The sequence below is a fragment of the Rhipicephalus microplus genome, unplaced genomic scaffold (assembly GCF_043290135.1).
Source record: "Rhipicephalus microplus isolate Deutch F79 unplaced genomic scaffold, USDA_Rmic scaffold_24, whole genome shotgun sequence".
NCBI lineage: Eukaryota > Metazoa > Arthropoda > Arachnida > Ixodida > Ixodidae > Rhipicephalus > Rhipicephalus microplus.
This window is the reverse complement of record NW_027464597.1, coordinates 9,885,893-9,905,800: the sequence shown is the minus strand read 5'-3', so window position 1 is coordinate 9,905,800 and position 19,908 is coordinate 9,885,893. Positions and strand designations below refer to the sequence as shown.

The following is a 19,908-nucleotide window of genomic DNA, read 5'->3' as shown; positions in this document are numbered from 1 at the left end:
CTGTAATTGGTGAGACCATAATTATCATTGTGCTAATTAATGTCCTAATTAGCATAGTGGTAATGACATTAGCTTAATTAGCTTGACTAAGCATGAAGTTTGATGTAAGAACATGCAGAAGAGGACTAAGGGCTTGCACACCTACCACTGATGATACTTGCTTGTCTACTCCATGGCATAATGAAAAGCTTAGACAATTTTTCTACCATTTGTAAATTACTCTTTTACATTTCCAAACACTCCATGCTTGTTGCAAGAAGACTTTTGCATAAAAATTAAATACCGTTGGTGACGGCAGCTTGAAGTTCCTGCACCAAACGTCGTGAGGTCAACGATTTTGATGGCATGTATTTACTAAGCTCCTAATCAATAAAAATGAATTACGGTGATCTCTGAGCAGGCCATACTCTTACCGTATAATGCTTCATTAAATCTCGTTGAGCCAATGTCGTCAAAAGACAAAAGCGTTTGGACATCTATGACCATGCAAAAGGATATCAGCATGAAATTTTAAAATAGAATATTGGCCTTGACTTCTTCCTTTGCTAAACTTTTGACGGTAAAATTAACAACATTAGAGTTTTCATAGAGCACTGTCAATTTAAAGGGATTCGCTGTCTCTTAGGGGTCCATTTTATAGCTCTGTTGTGAAAGAAAAATACCAAAGACACAGTAGCTTATGGTGTTAACTTATACTGAACCTACTTCACGACAGTCATCTCTGCAAAAGATCAGCATTAGGCCTGACTAGCTAGTTTTGCTTGGGAGCCTGAAATCACTTGAAATAGGGAGGTGCAACACCACCCAGATTCTCACTAGCACAGGCTGTGCGTGTCCAAGATGCAGTTTGACCAGTTGACAAATAGTGCGCTCGAGGCAGGAGCAGCTTCCTACTATGTTACCAACCCCTGCACAGCAATGTCCTCCATGCTTCACCGCCATCTTCAAAAAAGGCTCAGCTAGCGTATTTGCTCGCACATTTTCACCTAACAATGCTGATAAACATCCATCTTCACAGTAACAACATGGTAAGCCAATTCAGTTTATACCACATGTTGACAAAGTGAAGGATCCGCAGAAAACAAAAACAAGATCATGCGATCAGCTGGGATTCATCTTCAGACCACTGCAGATGCGTCTCCAGTGTCCAGTAGAAGCCTCTGGCAGGCCGTACGTGGCAACAGCTTCTAGAGGTGGGTTTAAAGCAATGTTATATGAGCCTTGCAATAAGCAATGACAATGAAACCTTGACCTGGATGCTTGATTGCCAAAGGGGGTGTGGGTGTAAACAATAAATTTGCCCACAGTAGAAGATAATCCAAAGCACTGGTTTTTCGTTCATTCTATCGTCTTTCTTATCAGGGTCACAGTTCTCACGTGTCCTGTGCTAGCATGAAGGGTCTTGTTATGATGAGTGGTAGGTGAACGACTCCACAAAGAAGGAATCTACGATGCACGTGCAGTGGTCTCAAGTTATACCTAATTAAGCTACTACGCACTGGGTTGCCTTGCAGCGACCAGGCTGCCTTTTTCTGAATCTGGCAGAAATGTGATCCGGCCGAGAAGGCCTCTTCGAAAGCCCTGGATAAAGTTGGCAGCTGCTGCCTCCTGGTTGGGGCGCAGGCTCCATCCTGGAACGAGAAACGATTTGGCTCAAGTCCACTTATCCGCGCCTCGCAGAGCCGTCCATTGCCCCAGTGACGATTCCTGACCTGTTGTCACTTTCCGCATCAGGTCAATATCTCAATGTGACACAAAAATATGCTTTAGGTTGAAAACTAGGTAATTATTTCAAATAACCAGTGAAGTTTGTCCTCAGAAATATCGAAATTTTGTCACTAAAAGCACCAAGTAAGGTCACAATGGAGTACAATACTGTCATAATTATGTGGGAGTGGCCACTTGTTTGCAACTTCGTGATACGAGTTTCACTTGATATCATTCAAAGATATGGCATACAGGACAGAAAGAAACCTGTGGCAGCATTTGTCAACACCTTCTACTGCCTTAGTTAGAGGTGATGCATCACTACTGCCGTATTTTTCATGCGTTGGATAGCCACCACAAATATTCTCAACCATGTACTTTACTTCAAAACAGGGGAATTCGTTGAAAAGCAACACTGGAGAGTTGACAGAGACAAAAGAGGCACGGTTGCACTACTGTTCTGTTGTTAAATGCTAGATTAAACTTGCTCCATCATGAGATAATGCATTTACGTTTGAATAACATAAAAACGTACACACGTGTACATGCACATTCTTGTGCTAAAAAATGTGCCACATATGTTCAAACAATGCAATCCACCCCTGCACCTACGTGTCAAGTCTTTCACATTGCTCTAGAGTGCTCAGCAAGCGGAATATTTAAAAATACGGTGACTTCTCTATCCTGAGAGTCATATCTGCTAAAAGTCTTTTTGCGCAGTGAATATTTGTTGTGCATAATGACAAGTGACATGTTTGTCTCCACATACCTTCGTAGGTGCGCACTTTGTTTAATACACGCATGTTGATTGCAGTCTTGTACAGGACAAGTCGAATGTCATCACATGGCCCATCTAGCCCCAAGTAGTCAACGTAACTGCAACAGAGCGAAAATAGCCAGACAACATGACAGCACTACTTTCTTATCCTATACAGAGTGGCTACACAGGCGTACAATCATTATTCCCTTAATTAGAACAGATATGAGGCATTGTACTACCAACTCAGATATAACCATTTTTTAATATGATGACCTTTCATATCTTTTCCATTCGTCTTAAGTAATGGAGTAGAAGATGTCCAAAAAAAAAATTAACCAAGCCTCGACAACAATATTCACTAGCATGCATGAGGCGACGATTAACAAGAACAGCATTAGTCACATTTTCGTGCATCGAAGCAACTTCTTTTTAATTACCTTACCCCAAGATAGCAGGGACAAACTGTACATATCTAAGTATGTTACAGAAATCTGATAACCAAGCCGCCTAAGAATCCATCCTAAAGCTGTAAAGGTATTTAGCTTTCAATAAAGTCCTGTGGTCTTTATGCTTTTGCAGTTGACTACACGTTAGTGTTTTCTATTAAAAAATAGTCAAGTTGACACACTTTGCCCGGGTCGTAGACAAGTTTTAAAGAGGCGTTCGCAGCATTGCAAACTTTGCTAACTCCAATGCATTTTGGACCATGCTGAGATAATGCTGTTTTCAAGTAGTATTGACAGTCCTGAAAAAGCTCGGGTGGTTCATTTTGCCCAGACACTCATCAAAAAGTTCAAGCAATAAACAGTGAGCTAAAACAGAAACCAAAACAAGGAGCTGCTCCGTCATCCATGGTGGGCATTGAACGAGATCTGCTACACCCCGCCACAGCTGGCCAGAGTGTAAACAGCGACGAAAAGCAAGTTGGCGATGTCACCCGACGCGGAATCAAGCTATGCTAGCTCGTCTGAACTTACCAGTGACAAGTTCGACGATGATTGCAGCTACTATCTGAGCGCGAAAGCATCGCTTTTTGATTTCGACCCGCCGGCGCGTGAAGCATCTGACATGCCCCGAATTGCTGTCCTCCTTGCCCAATATTGTAAGAACCGATGTGAACGACAACTAACACGCTGTATGCAGCTGACAGAACTGAACCGTTCTCGCGTTGTCGTCACTTCGTAGAAGTAAGTGCGCTGCATCCGTCAGCTGGGAAAGCCAGGGTTTTTAAAAAAAAGTAGTTCCTTACATCACATACACAGGGTGGCCTGCATCTACAAATGCGATTACAGAATCAGCTACCTATTTAAAAAATTTTTTTCTCAAAAACTAAATGACTTACAGTTGTATAATTTGGCACATATCACCACGGTACCAATGAAAACATGTGTTAAAAGTTTTAGTGAAATCGGTGCATATCAAAAGAATGCCGGAGTTCCCCTTAAATTAGCCCTTAGATGTGAGAATTGTCAGAACAAGCCACGTGATTCAGCTAGTTCAACGCACAGACGAAGTATTGAAGGCACTTCGCTAATCAATCAAACCACTGTGCCCACCTGTAATTGTGCTGCTGGTTGAGCCAATAAAGCAGGTAGTCAGCCATTAGCACGTTTCCAACCAGGTGGTCCAGCATACAGCCTGCGTACGAACATGTTGAGGGTCATGCTTTACACGTGCCAAAAGTCGTCAGCTGCAATGTTCACATGCTCATTGACCCCATTTAAACCCTGCCACATTTCTCCCTAATCAAGCCAAAGGAGAAACACCCAAAGATATAGTCTGAAACAGCATCACAGCTCCTTGTAATGAAGGTTTATTTGATATAAACACATCTGTACTAATTTTGATGTGTTGCTATTGGCAAGAAACATTTATGTCTATATCAGGTGGCAACTATAGCCAAGGCAAAGAGGCCACAGAGCCTGAGCACAAGCAATAATATCAAGCTTGGCACTGGTGGCTATGATTCCTCAGCATTTGTCATCTTTACCACATACGTTGACACATTTTTACTACAGTTTGTTACAGCATCTGCATTTGTTACATCAACGTTCGTCTTTATTAGTTTTCCAGAAATGGACTGGCTATAGCAGAGAAAGGTTCGTATGAAGCTTTTTCTTTTTCTCAAATATTCGCGTTTGACCTGCTGTAGTAACTGGAGTGTTCTACTAATGACCGCAAGGTCATGTGTTCAGTTCCAGTCGTGACTGCCACATTGTGATTGGTGCAGAATGTGAAAACAATCACGTGCAGTGTCTTGGGTATACATTAAAGAATTCCAAGTGGAACACGTCTGTTTAATGTGGCTCATTTCTGTTTCAATTTTGTATAATGCATATCCTTCTGTAGTCACACATCAGCATGTAACCTGTCCAATAAAACAACGCTGATTGTCATTTTACATTGAACAGGGTGTACACAGAAGCATTTTGCCACACTGCTATGCACTCGCAGCGCACTCCCACTACACGAGAATAGTCAGTTGCTCGGACGACTGGTGTTTGGAATAACACATTTAATCATGCAACAAACATGCCTGGACTAGGCCACTTGAATCTCCACCACATCGAAAGCACAGAAACCAGTTGAAGCTTTCTTTGGACAAGCCAGTTGTGCAACAATGCTCGCTGTACTTTCCTCAGTGGACCTACCTTCCTCGAGGCATGATGTAGTGTTCTACACAAATCGGCACAACACCGCCCCGACAACATGTCCCTCTTCTCCCTACTTCTGCTTCAACCAATAAACAGCAGAACGCTGTCACTACTTCAGGTGCATACCACATTCACCACCCTCTGCAGTGGGCTATACTCGGGATACAACAGAAGAAAAAAAAAAGCAGTTTTTTGCTATCAAAGGACCTTCAAGCCAATGGCATCGCCGTGTCATCAAGAAATTGTGCCAAACCGCCTTCACGCCGCGCTCATGAAGTAATCGAAGAGCGTGTTTTTCTATGCTGATGGACCTCAACCAAATGGCCACCTCCGCTGTTCGTGACAATCCACCAGCACTTTCAGTGAGACCGCGCTCTCACAAGCTGACTTTAAACCATGAACTCTTTCGTGTGTTTTATACTAACAGGAAAATAAAAGAAATTGTACTAAAATTTTATCTCCGCTCAAAGTAAGGGCTTCTAGAGGAACTACTTTTTGGCGCAAAAGCACTCATAGAACTGAGGGGAACAGCACAAAAAACAGAACAGCAAAAGATTGAACACACGACACAAGCGCTGACTAAAAAACATTATCTATTTTTCCAGGAGGGCGAGTGAAGGCTCACTCACGCACATGTTTCCTTTTGTCTTGATATTCTTACGCTGAAGTGGCAACATGTGAAGCGTGGAAGAAGAGAACGAAGTGGTTTGTTTGGGAAGCAGCTCGGTGCGGCTAGCCTTCGCCATTCGCTCTTCAATAAATACGCCCCATCGTAACAGTTTTAGTGAGAGGTGCTGGGTACGATAACGGCACCCCCGACGAATGGCGACTTATCGACGGCTGAGGTGCAATACGCGGAGCTTTGCCGAAGCCGGCGACTTGCTGGTCTGCCACCTGCGATGGCGTCTCACGACAACAATGACAACGGGCCACCTGCTTCCCGCATTCCATGGCAGCCCTACATCCAGCCTCCATCCTTCGCTAGACAAGCTGCAGAAAATGTCGACTTGTGACTCAGCTCCTACCAACGGGCGAGTCAGTTTAATGGCTGGGATGCCACCGACCAGCTCAACAGTGTGGGACTCTTTCTCAAAGGAACCGCATCTGTATTGTCTGAAAACCACGAAGCCCGAGGACATGGCAGAAGTTCCTCGATGAAATCAAGTTGTGCTTTGGGGATCCGGCAGCGAAGAAGAAGCATGCCGAGCAAACTCATATGCAACAAGCACAAGTCTCCGGAAAAACCTGCACGACGTATATCGAGGAGGTCCTCAAGTTGTGCAAGGCACTGGACCCCTGGATGACAGAAGAGGACAAGGTTGGTCATCTTCTAAAAGGGATCGCGGAGGATGTTTACCAGTTCCTCACCGCAAAAGAAAGTTTGGAGCGTGTAAATGACATTATCAAGCACTGCCGTACGTTTGAAGCGCTGAAAGCGCGGCGAATTACACCAAAGTATGGCTACCTGCCTAACGTCACTGATGTTGCCAGTGTCAACGTGCATCCAACTCCATCAGATCTGGCGTTTATGATTCGCCAAGTAGTGCGCGAAAAGCTCGACCTACACGAGGGGGCTTCTCGGCAGGCACCTACTGTCCGAGAACCCTTTTCCCCCTGTGACTTAAGCGCTACGACTATCAACGCCGCCTCCCTTGATGCCTACAACTATACGCCTCGTCCTCGAGGGCCAAGCCAAACTATGCGTCCGTACTACCCATTGGATGACGAATACGTGCGCAGACCACCTACCGGTTATCAAGCATGGAACGGCCGGGCCGTTCATCCTTCTGCTGACCTCCCACAGCGCACCCCGCGAACGTCCCATAAGCTTTCACTGGCATCCGCGGTCACGTCGCCCGATTCTGCCCCCATCGCCGTCGCACGGCAGCACCGCCCTATAGGCGACCACGCGCTTTCTACGGGCGCAGCAATCAGCACGTTAACAAGACACTCTGGCCCTCAGACTCTGACAGCAGGCCAAACCATCGGGGGAATCATCGCAGTGACTCAACAGCGTCTGTGCGGAGCTTGGCGCCACCACGTTCACGCTACCGAAGATCCTCATCTCCTCGACGACATCCCACTTCACAGCCGCCGGGAAACTAGGCGGCGCGACCAATGGAGGTGAGGCTGCCAGTCATCTTCAGCTACACGCCGCTTCGCCTCCACCAGTGACTATGCGTCATAACAAGATTTGTGTTTTTGTGGACAATGTTACGACGACAGCTTTAGCGGACGCGGGAGCAAGTGTCTCTGTTATGAGCATGAATTTCAAAACCCAATTAGTTCATAAGGTGATGTTCAAGTGGGATAATACGAGCACATTTCGTGCTGTGAGTTGAGAATTACTACAAGCTCTTGGTGTGTGTACTGCGAACGTCTACATCTCTAATAACGTCTTTCAAGCCAAATTCAGAGTGCTCGCTAAATCAACGCATAATGTGATTCTGGGTCTAGATTTCCTGCAACTGTGCGGTGCCACTCTTGTTTGTGGTGCCGGCAAGCTTTTTTCTCTCCTTTTCTTGCCGACCAACCTGCTGTTTGTTCGCACACCCTCGCCGTCTGTGAAGATTCCATCGTACCACCCCGTTTGTTATCCAGCGTTCAGGTTACTGTCGCTAGTGCGGAAAATGATGCATTCGACCCTGTTGTTGAGCCGACGACATCAATCGTCGCAAAGAAGGGTATGCTCATGCCTTGCTGTATTGTCTCTGTGGCCTGTGGCACAAGTACATTGTGGGTGTCAAATTTGTCTAACCAGTCTGTTGTGCTTCCAAGTGGTATGCGACTTGCCTCATTTGAAGCGGATACAAGCCTTAATAATGTTATGAATAACTTGTTTAATGATCTATTTACAGCGCACAGAACTCGACGAGCAAGATGGCGCCAGTCCAGCCTCAAACCAAAACTCACTTCGTCCTTCTCTTTCATGCAGCCCTGTTTAGCGGCTGTTACGTACCATAACCCCCGGCGGTAGAAGCACCGTCCCGGTGCTTCTGCCGCCGATGATGTTGAAGATGTCGATGATGTTGAAATCTACGCAGATGATGTCGAAGGGGAGTAATAGGGCCTTAGCCGAGCCACGTGAACGGTGTCGCTCGGAGCTGACGATGACTTTGTTGGATCAGTTGGAACAATCTCGTACACTTGTGACGTCTGTCACTTGGCGAACGATACGGAATGGTCCAGTGTAGGGCGACAACAGTTCTTCAGACAGTCCCACACGCCGAGTAGGTGACCGGAAGAGCACGGGAGAACCAGGGGAAAAGTGCACGCATACCGCACCCTGTGTTTCCGTTTTTCCTGCGTTGGGCATGTCCTGAAGCCACGTTTCGAAAGCTCGCTCAGTAGAATTGTTGCCAAGGCACTGAGTAGTTCAGTCGGGTAGACAGACAGAAAATTTCGGTCACCCCTTACATACACGGTGTGAGCCATACACTCAAGAGGATTGTTGGCAAGCCAGGCGTGAAACTTGTTTGCTCGGCTCCTCGTAACCTCGGCCGCCTTCGCAAGAAAGTGAACGATGACAATCCCAAGGAGCATGCGTGCATCCAGAAACACAGGACGCAGTATGTTGAGTGTGTGAGCAACATAGTGTATGACATTCCGTTGTCCTGTGGTCTGTCCTATACTGGACACACTGGTGGCTGTTTGAAAGACCACCTGAGGGAGCACGCAAATAATCTCAGGACTTCAACAAGCAGCATTTCGGGAGCCAATTGCTCCTTGTGTGGCTGCGTCCCACTCTTTCGTGCACGCAAGATACTCTCAAGTTATCGTAACAAGACAGAGTGCGAAATCAACGAGGCTTTTCATATAGAGACAAAAGGGAACATGTGCGTCAGTGAGCCTTCACTCGCCCTTTTAGAAAAAGAGATAATGTTTTTGAGTCAGCACTTGTGTCGTCTGTTCAATCTTTCTCCGTCCCGTTTTTTGCGCTGTTCCACTCAGTATTATGTACCAACTGGCCCTTCAAGAAACCCTTCTGCACTCGTAGAAGTGTGGGTCCAAGCGCTTCTTGTAGGTGCAAAGCAGTCGGTCGCGACATCACGGTGACACGGCAACGCTTTCGGCTGAAGCAAGGTCTTTTCACGGTGAAAAGCCGCTTTTTTCTTTATTTTTATATTAGTACAGTGGCCACGGTGTTTGACTGCTCACCCAAAGGTCACAAGATCGAATCCCGGCCGCCATGGCCACATTTTGACATAAGCAAAGTGCTAGTATCTCGTGTGCTCATCTTTATGTGCTTGTTAAAGAGACCAGATGGCGGGCATTTGCAAAGCCCTGTACTATGGATTCCCTCATAATTAGATCCTGCTTGGGACATAAAGCCCTGCTATTATTAACAGGTGTTCACCCTTCCATCAACAATGCCAAGGCAGGCGAGTGTATTTCGATACATCATGTGTTCAAGTCGCTACTGTTCTTCCCCATAGAATGCTTCCTTATTAAGGAAATACCGACACAATATTATTGCTTAGTGAAATTTTGTTTAGTTAAATGAAGGGGAAGTACCTGAGAATCCTGAAAAGAAAGGAAAGGAAGTGCAACAATACTGCAATGTCCCTTTCCCACGTAATTCCAAGCATGGCTGTATGGATCGTATGCTCCGATTACACCAGGAGTTCCAGTGTTTCAATAGCAAAAGAAAAGCTTAGTTCGGAATTTCTATGCGAATGAAGGGAATATCTGAGGTTGAAACTTTCTCACAATGTATTTCATAACTGAACAGGTCTGGTGCCGTCACGATACTCTTGTAAACTGGATTATGTTTCGCAGCGACTAGATCATGCCAATTAGATAAAGGAAATAGGCTACCGGACTGATGCATTTAAAATGTCATTTCTTTCCAGGACAATAAGCCAGTGGAATAGGTAGTCTTCTGAAGTAGCAGAAATTACTTCACGTGAAGTATTTTTAAGTTCACTGCTGGGTATTCAGCATTGCACTCGCACGGTTGTGTGAGGACAAAACTTTAACCTGCTTTATGTCGTGTACATCCCATGTATCATTTCGTCAGTTGACAGTGATTTGCGTTTACTACAATGTTGATGTTGTTGGAATCCGCATTTCTCTATTGTAATATTGTATTCTCTCCCACCTCCATCTGTAATACCATTAGGTGCTGTGGGTACCAGTATGATAAATGAATAAATTATTTTTCAAATTATGATCTAACTAAAATCTCCGAAAAAAAGAAACCAATGATGGTATTCAAACACCTTGATACTTCACTAGATTATTTAGCATGTTCTCAAGCTTGGCAATATCTTTTTTAGGGTGTTGAAGCCCACGTCTTTGATTTCAATATGGTTGGAAGAAGAAAAAAAACATGCCGCTACGACTTATACGCAAGGTCCTGCCAAAAAGTTGTGGTGAAGGGTCATGTAGAAAAGGGTGCTCAAGTTCCATTAACGCAAAACCTGGGGAGTTGCAGATCATGCATAGTGTGCCGGTGTTTCGCACAGCAAAACCTTTACTCTCTACTGCTTCACTTGCCACCGGTTCACTAATGCACCATCAGTTTGTGAATACATTTCAAGAAGCGGTGTTTCAGATCGATAACTTTACTGTAGAGATCCACATTTGTGTCTCTGGTTTTAAATAAGAGACTTGAGCGCCTTGGTAAGTTTGGTCAGGAATTCCGACACCACTGCTAAGACAAACGTAATGTTTTAGGCAGTAACGACGAACCTTTAACTCGGGATATGCATAGGGCGAAACGGTGGCGAATAGTGGGACTTACCCCCCCCCCCCCCTTTTTTTTTGCGGTGCATACCTATTTATGATAGACTGTGATAACAACCTGACATGCCGACAAGCCAAGACTCTAAGGTGCTTTACCCCTAAATTAGCAGATGAAAAGGTGTTGTAGTTTACGAAGCACGTGTGCACAGTCCAAGAGGTGGCTTGTTTTGATGTTGCCCAACGAACGGTGTAACTCTTAAGGGACAAGTGAGCAGAGTGTATCAGAGAACAAACGAGTGTTAAGGACATCGTAGTCAAAATTAAGAAGAAATGGTCATGGGCAGGACACGTAGCGCGAAGGCAAGATAACCACTGGTAATTGAGTACCATAAACTAAATTCCAAGAGAAGGCAAGCATGTGAGGGGGCGACAGAAATTTTGGTGGGCAGATGAGATTAGGAAGTTTGTCGCTATAAAGTGGCAGCAGCAAGCACAGAACCGAGTTGACCGGTGGAAGATGGGAGAGGCATTTGTCCTGCAGTGAGCATATTCAGGCAGGTGATGATGATAACTGAACAGCTGCACCACTATCCCATCATCTATTTGCGACCCACAGCATCCCTTTTGCATTCGCCTAAGACGACTTGAAGGGGCTCGAAGACACAAAGAAGCTTTCTCTTCTCAGTTCATGTATTTGCTCTATTCCTCTCTCCTCTTAAGGTTTTCTGCATCTAACGTGTTTTTGCACGGCCTACAGGGTCAAAGGCATTGCAAGCTTTCTTCACATCGTCTAGTTTAGCACTGCCTTCATGATCGGCCCACTTTAGGCCAAGCGACGATTTCATGTGATGACATCACAAACTGGCTTGTAGCATAGCGCAGAAAAAAATTTAGAACCAAGACGACCACAGGCACTAACTTTCAACCTCGGCATTTCTCCTGTATTGCACTCAAACCTCGATATGTAACAAACCTAAATATAACGAATTATTGGTTATGACAAAGCAAGACATAATAAATTATTGGTTTTAACAAAGTAAATGAAGAATATCTGTCATAGATACAGTGCTACAAATATATGTTTATAACGAATTTTTGGACTTAACGAACTGTTTTTTGAGCAGGTGTGACTTCGTTATAATGAAGTCTGATTACATATCTCTTTCCTTATTTGTCCTCATTTGTCTTTACACTATGGTACAAGCCAATTCACGATCAACCAACAAACCCACATTGCATCCAGGCAGACAACAAAAATTTTGGCGACTTGTCACGGCACAATCAAGTCATGACGTGATGATGGTTTCTTGCTTCCCTTGTGTTGATGACGACGCCAAGGCACGCCAACACTGATGGCCAATTTTTGCGTTTCATGGGGCATGTAATGAACTTCGCTGCTGGCTTACCGCACAGTGCCAACTGCAGCGCCGTCTGTGGGTCGTTTGTGGCAGGACTCAAAATGCCAGGTGTGTCCAGCAGATACATCAGTGGGTCCTCGCTGATCTGCGGTGTATGGTCACTTTGCGTCACTCATACAGTCAGTTAACTGCCAGACAAAAAGCTACAGTACTGAAAACACAGAATGCTGCTACTACGTCACTTTAATGTAACTGCATGTAATGGGATCCCAGATATCTGCTTCTAATAAAACTCGGTAAGTCATAAAAAGCCATTCTGTTTCTTTTGGAAAAATAAATAAATAAATGGCGAGTAAGTTGACATTCAATGAACATAGGTAAGTTGGCTTGTGGTTACCTGAGAAAATACTAAAAGCATTGCTTAGTGCACGAGCATCAAGATAAAATCCCAATCTGTCAAGTGTACAGCCTTGTGAATTTCTTAGTGTCATGCCTTTACTCCTGAAACCCCATGCAGAAAATGGCAGAATTTGTGGTAGGGGGTCTACCGATGTATTGAAAGCTTTTTGTCAGTCTAGAACATGAGCAAAATACCCAGCTTAAAGGGGCCCTGCAGCACTTTTTGAGCATGGTCACAAAATGCTGCAGATTTGTAGTCCGGCCTACCGAGAACATGCGAGCCAAATATTATAGTGTAGCATGTGTCTTGGAATTGACAATAAATTCTCAAAGTCAACTAAAGTTTCTTTCGCTTCTTTTGACAAATGACGATACAAGTGCAAAAATCACTCGTTACAGCCATTGCATGAGCCATAGGCCAATTTGAGAATGGTGCACTCGGTCATTACCGTGGCCGCCACAGGAGTTCGTGAGTTGTTCATGCGTGTGCACTTGGTCGCACTGAAAATCCACATATTCAAAGAAAAGAAGTGCTCAAGTTCACGAGGCACGTGTGAGGTGTGTTCTTTTCCCGTGCCACATCTAGCGATCGCTGCCTGGGCCAAAAAGGTCCCTACCCATGCGAAGCCACCCTAAGGCCCGCGTCTTCTTATTAGAGAGAGAGAGAAAACTATTTAAAAAAATCAGACAATAACGTCAGGCATTAGCCATCGCCCCTGACCATCGGTTGGAATCCCTTGAGACATGGCAGCAGCAAGGGCTTGACTGATGATGTCTTGCTGGGCGTTGGGATCAGGGCTGCGGAGCAATAAAGTTGATTCCCCCTCCTCCCCACGCTATCCCTCCCTGCTTAGCTTCCAGCACTTTCATCCGGACGAGAGAATGCAATTGCAGCATGCGACAATTCTCTGTAACTCCGCTCTTATTGGACAGATTTTAAAGATGGTTGTGGTGGTGAATTCATGACGTCATCAGCTTCTTTAGTCAATCCCTTCCATGGCTACTTGGAAAAGTGTCGCTGGCGGTCCAGCCTTCTTCAGAGGACGTAAGTGAAATGGCACATCTCGTAGCAAAGAGCCGCCCAATGAGTTTAGGGGCCACAAAAGAAGGAAAAAAAAAAACAAAAAAAAAAATCACAGACGTTGAACTAGCGAAGGAATCGGCAGTGACTCTTTTTTGCTGGAATGTTAATCAGGCAGGAAAAAAATAAGAAGAAAAAAGTGGAGACGGAGTGTTTCCGGAAGCGGGCGGGTTGTGCGTGTATTGTCACAAGAGGTAGATAAATGGCCGACTGACGAAGCGACCAAAAAAAAAGGGGAAAAGTAAAGAAATTGCGCTTCTTCGCATCACGCACATGGTTTGAGGCCAAGTCCAGGAGGTTCAGTCACTTGTTGGTTGGCTCACAGCAACGAGCCGTACACACAAAAGAAGATACATACGATCGACCCGCTCCAGCCTATGGAAAACATTGGCCATGATAATACTCAAGTAAAAAGAAATAGAGAATCTTTAGAAATAAGCAAAAAAGATCATAAAAATGCATAAAAACAGAAAAATATATATATTTGCAATACCATGCGCCGGCTCACGCCTGTAGCATTGATTGCGTTTATTTTCAAGAGCTAGATTGATTGTCCTTTGTGTCCGAATTAGTGTATAGGGAATGAATTAAATAATTCACTTTATGTGTTTTACGAGAGGTTGCAGAGGCATGCAGCCACCAAGGACTCTGTTAAATCCATGGGTTAGTGATTTGAGTTTGTTTATGAAGTATGATATCCGCTGTTCGCGCTCCCTTGTGTTCTGAAAGCCGCATCATACTTTACGTGCCTTTGCGACCTCTCTTAAAAGATAAAGTGAATTATTTAATTTATTCTTTATACATACGTGAATTCGGAGCCACAGGATGATCAATCTAGAGCTTGAAAATAAACGCTATTGATGCTACGGCTATGAGTCGATTCTATGGTGCCAAGGATTCTCGAGACTGCCTTATGAAAAAAGGTGTAAATCGCGTACTTTTGCGGTTTGACACATAGTGCAGCAAGAATACGTTTTAGCAATCTTGTACTTGCATTTCGCCTTAATAGTTTTATTAGTAACAGTAGTAAAGCTGAACAGATGACTGAATATTGAAAGCTTTTCTTTTTTAGGACCCGCATCTTACCGTGACAAAAAACATTTCGATTCATAGGCTAATAAGTTCCACAGATGACCCTGAATTACATGCAATCGCATTACAAGCACGCAACGACACGATACGTAAAAATAGGCTCTTGGGTAGCCTGTGCCGCCAAACTAGCGACGGTGAAAGACGAAGCCTTCTGAGGCGTGTGTCGAGCGAGGGGACACGAGAGACACAAGGCTCAGGAAGGGGTGCGGGAGTACGAGAGCGAAACAGAGTACAATGTCTCAATGAGTTCCTGTCACCACTTGCTCGGGAAGCGCAGCGCGGGCACAATTTTTGACTCAGTGGTGGCACCTAGTGGCACACTTCCTCAACTGCCACAATGTTTGCAATCTCTAACCATGGGACTGAATTGCGCTTCCCTCCCTACAATGTGAATGTATGGGGCTAACTGTGTCCCCCTCCCTGTAATATCAATGTATGGGGCTGGCTTTGCATACCGCTCCCTATAATGTCAATGTATGAGAGTGAATTGTGCCTCCCTCCTCATAATGTCAATATATGGGGCTGACTGTGCCCCCCTTCCTATAATGTCAATGTATGGGACTGAATTGCGCTTCCCTTCCCATGATGTCAATGCATGGTGCTAACTTTGCGCCCCCCCCCCCCCCCTTCCCACCATGGAGCGCATACCTATGTACACCTATGCATGGACTGCGGTGGGAGGCCCTAACTTGTCCATGCGTGCGTGCACAATCGCATTGAAAAACCGCGTATGTTAGCGAAAAAAATGAGAAAAAAGTACTCAAGGTAACCAGGCACACATGAAATATTTTTTCCCCATGCCATCCCTCCCTGCTCAGCTTCCAGCACTTTTGTCGGGACAAGAGAAGAGAGGATGCAATTACAGCATGCAACAAACTTTTTTAACTCCATTTGTACTGGACAGATTATAAAAAATCTTTGCAGCGGTTAATTCGTGAGGCAATAAGCTCCTTCAGTGAATCCATTCCATGGCTACTTGAAAAAGTGTTGCCGGGCTCCTTTAACATCGACACATTCTTGAAAGTTCAGCACGCGATAACTTGTGTTCACGTGTGTTCAGAACATCCACTTTTGTCCTAGTGCATGAAGTTCTTATTTCATAGTATTGCAATATGCTCATTTACTTTGCAACTCTGCCCCGCCGCGATGATCTAGTGGCTAAGGTACTCTGCTACTGACCCGCAGGTCGCCGGATCGAATCACGGCTGCGGCGGCTGCATTTTCGATGGAGGCGAAAATGCCGAGGCCCGTGTGCTCAGATTTGGGTGCACGTTAAAGAACCCCAGGTGGTCGAAATTTCCGTAGCCCTCCACTACGGCGTCTCTCATAACGATATGATGGTTTTGGGACGTTAAACCCCACATATCAATCGAACACTTTGCAACTCAGTTTAGAAAAAAATCGTGCTCTCAAAGAGGCACATAAAATGTTTTATATTTCAATAACTACATGAAGTGCTAGAAAAATGATTGCATATTTGAAATAAGCATGCAAATATACATAAACTACTCAAGTTTTATAAAACATGATTAAATTTTTTTTTAATTATAAAGAGCAGTTTTTCTTCAACCATTCGAAGGCAACCACACTTCATTTGGGAACTTTTATCCTGTTTAATTCTCAGTTTGCACAAATAAAGTAAGTAGTAGTAGCTGAATAACCACAATTCCAGAGATGCCTGTTGCTACAACCCAATGATTTGCATGCAGCATCTCTATATAGCTCATTTACAATGAAGTTGAGATTACGCACCTTGATGCGTTCCAGGACACGCATGGTGACGCCTGCTGTAGCACCAACACGCGTGGCGGGGCCTGCGACAACATGTGTGACAGGTTATCGCTACTAATCTCACTGTTACTGCTGGCTTTGCAAATCACATTCAAGCCAATTCAAAGAGATACTCATTTTAAATGTTAAGCCTTGATATAAAAAATGTTTGAAATAAAGCGATTCTTGATTAAACGAATTACTTCACTTTTTTTTGTTAGTACGGCAAAGCTATAAGAGTACTTGACTATAGTTAATCCATATGGTTTGTGTTGCAACTAGAGCTCACAGTGGCATTTGAGGTTATATGCCAGTACTTCATTATTGCTCGTTAGCTCATTTCACTTATAAAATAATGCAATTCTTTCATCTTCATCTCCGACCTTTATTACTATCAATGTTATCGCTGTTCTGTGCAAAGGTGTAGCTGTTACCATGACAGGGCGACTATAGTCAATTTCTTTTTATTTCTGTTACAATACGTAACAAATAAAACACAATATACCAAAGCAACCACCCTGGAGAACTTCACAAGAGTTGACTGTTGGGCAAGTTGGTGCTTTGCAAATAGAAACCATCGTGAGGGCGCAACTAAACACAACACACAAGAAAAAACAGATGAGGGCAGGCGCAAACTACCAACTAGTTTGCACCTGTCCTCATCTGTTTCTTCCTGTGTGTTGTGCTTAGTTGCGCCCTCACGATATTTTCTACACACTGGAGAAGCTGCCGACGAACAAGGCTTGCCTGTCCTGCCCAGGTGCATCTTCCGGAGGGCATTGATGAGAGACGACTTGCCAACGTTTGGAATGCCAATCACCATGATGGTGTAGTCAAACGCCTGCAACGAGAATCACAGTGGGCCTGCGTTGGCTAGCAAAATATAAATGAATCCATAAGGCAGTGGAAGTCCATTTTGATGCAGCAGCGAACTACGGCAACTATTTTTAAACTTAGGACAGATTGAACAGGAAGAACATTGTCACACCAAATTGATGAACTGTTAATTATTAGTAAACATGAGCATAAGCATGAACCTTCTTAACGTATCTACAAAACACATTTTGTCTTTAATCAACTGCTACGTTGACTATATACTGCCCATTTTGGATTACACAATCTTAATCAAAACCAGCAGATAATGAAGCCAAGGATGGCATAGGAGAGATTCATTGCACTATATTTTTAAGTGTATTGCAGTAATTACGATATATATGTGAAGAAAGTCAAGGTGACCAAAAGGCTCCCGAAATTCCATTCCTTCATCCATTCTGTATTGAGAGATTGAGAAGATTGCAAGACGTTGCATCATGCTTGCAATCAAGTTCTGTGAGGAAACTTCATAATTATACAGTCAACATCTGCTAGTTCAAACTATAGAGATGCACACAGTTTTGTTTGAATTACTGTACACGGTAGTGTCACACAGTTACAAGTTGCTGTATGAACAGTTTCACAGGCTCAGTTGCATAAAACAGGTTTAGTATCCATACAGGCACATGAATGGATGTATTACACTAGCGCAGAGGCTCAACAGTATAAACATGGTTATAACAAACTGCTTATTATCACATATCAGTGCCTAACTAAATTGTTCTCAGAAGATGGAAGTACCAGCCATTCCTTCATGAAAAAACTAAGCATTCATAAAAGTAATCTTCGGTCAGATGGCACTACATACAGCACTCTTGCATTGGTATGGGCGAACTATGCTCATACGTCCGAGAGGTCAAGTGCAGTAGTACAGTATCAAAGGGAGCACATATTGCCAATAAAGCACAGCTACCAGGAACGCTTGTCTGACACGACTGATAGAAAGTGTCTCGTTTGATGCGTAAGGTCAATGTATGTGTGTGGTTTGTGAAGACACCTGAACTCTGCCATGTAGATGTTGACTGCAGTTGTTGAGCAATTTTCAAGAAGGCATTTTCTGGAAGAGTGGACTGTATATTCAGAGAGCAACTGAAGGTGCTCCATGAACTCTGGAAAGCTTGCAGTACTGCACGAGCCAGAAGAGATGACTTGACAAGAAAATTTTTGGTGAACTCGGAACTTCAGGTGCACCGACAATGCAGTGAAAATTTGAAGATGTGTTTTATTGACCTGTCACTTGAAATTGTACGTAACGTTTTACTAGTGGCAATTGAACTGCTTGTTGGTGGTCATTGACTATAAGTGACTCTCTGACCTGTAAAAATGTTTTGATAAAACTTACCTCACTGGTTTTTATGATAATGTGAAATAAACTATGATTTTCAAGTACATATCTCTTACGGTTAATAAAAGCTTCTAAATAGGGCACTACTGTATCTTGTTCGAACTAGAGATGTGCAAATTTAACAGTATGTACGCTTCTCAGTTTCTTCACAGCTTTCTTTTTGATCTCCTTTATGTCATAAATACACGGTTGATGCATTTAATGCAGGTTTACCATTACATTATGAGGAGGCTTTGTCTAACTGACAGCACCAGCGATGAAGCGCACACTTTCTTAAAATCTGAATGTCTAATCCCTATGTAACAAAATTTCCATTACCCCTGTTTCTTACAGCTTTATCGAGCCATGCTTGGCTGCACCTTATCGAGGCAGCTAGGTGAGCAACATGCAGACCCCTACAGTACTCACCTCGAACCGGTTGTAGCGCTCCGACTTGCGAATTAGGTCTGCAACCATGGGCACAATCTGCAAAGTATGTTTTCATATCCCTGACACACATGTGAACATTGAATCAATACAGATGCTGTCATGAATTATTTACACATGCATTGAGCTGAGAGGGAACAACATAGGACTAAGTAAAGAGTGTGTATATTAGTTGCCACCGCCCTTAATATACGTCGAATTGTCGTAATGCTGGCAGGCACACCTATATCAGAGCCAACATAAACTTTAGTAACCAGTTTAACAGCTCGATGATGATGATGATACGTGGAGTTTAACGTCCCAAAACCACCATATGATTATGAGAGATGCCGTAGTGGAGGGCTCCGAAAATTTTGAACACCTGGGGTTCTTTAACGTGCACCCAAATCTGAACACACGGGCCTACAACATTTCCGCCTCCATCAAAAATGCAGCCGCCGCAGCCGGGATTCGATCCCACGACTTGCGGGTCAGCAGCCGAGTACCTTAGACACTAGACCACCGCAGCGGGGCCAGATTAACAGCTCCAAGGCGCACTTATCTCGAGCACCTCCACGTAAGAGTTGTTCTGTCGTACTGTTTCATTTCGTGGGCATTGTATGTAGATTTAGCCTTCTTATGCAGGCGAGACATACGTCTGAGCAATCATTCAGAAATATCAATTCTCTGTGGCTACTGCACCCTACAGTTCCGAGCAAATTTACAATTTACGGAAAAGGCTAGACAAAGCTTTGTACTTGGCTCATTCCCACAAC

At 44.1% G+C, this 19,908-nt stretch overlaps 1 protein-coding gene across 1 annotated transcript in view; it reads right to left on the bottom strand.

Moving 5' to 3' along the window:
- Positions 1-1,026: 1,026 nt before the first annotated feature.
- LOC142786453 (mitochondrial ribosome-associated GTPase 1-like) overlaps positions 1,027-19,908 on the bottom strand; it is a 28,025-nt gene continuing 9,143 nt past the window's right edge. The window contains exons 4-10 of the mRNA XM_075884151.1: positions 19,136-19,192; positions 17,257-17,350; positions 16,492-16,553; positions 12,216-12,312; positions 4,024-4,105; positions 2,477-2,583; positions 1,027-1,631 (exon numbers count right to left, since the gene is read on the bottom strand). Of these exons, the coding sequence (XP_075740266.1) occupies positions 1,492-1,631; positions 2,477-2,583; positions 4,024-4,105; positions 12,216-12,312; positions 16,492-16,553; positions 17,257-17,350; positions 19,136-19,192 (639 nt within the window). The 3' untranslated portion in view covers positions 1,027-1,491. The remainder of the gene's footprint in view (positions 1,632-2,476; positions 2,584-4,023; positions 4,106-12,215; positions 12,313-16,491; positions 16,554-17,256; positions 17,351-19,135; positions 19,193-19,908) is intronic.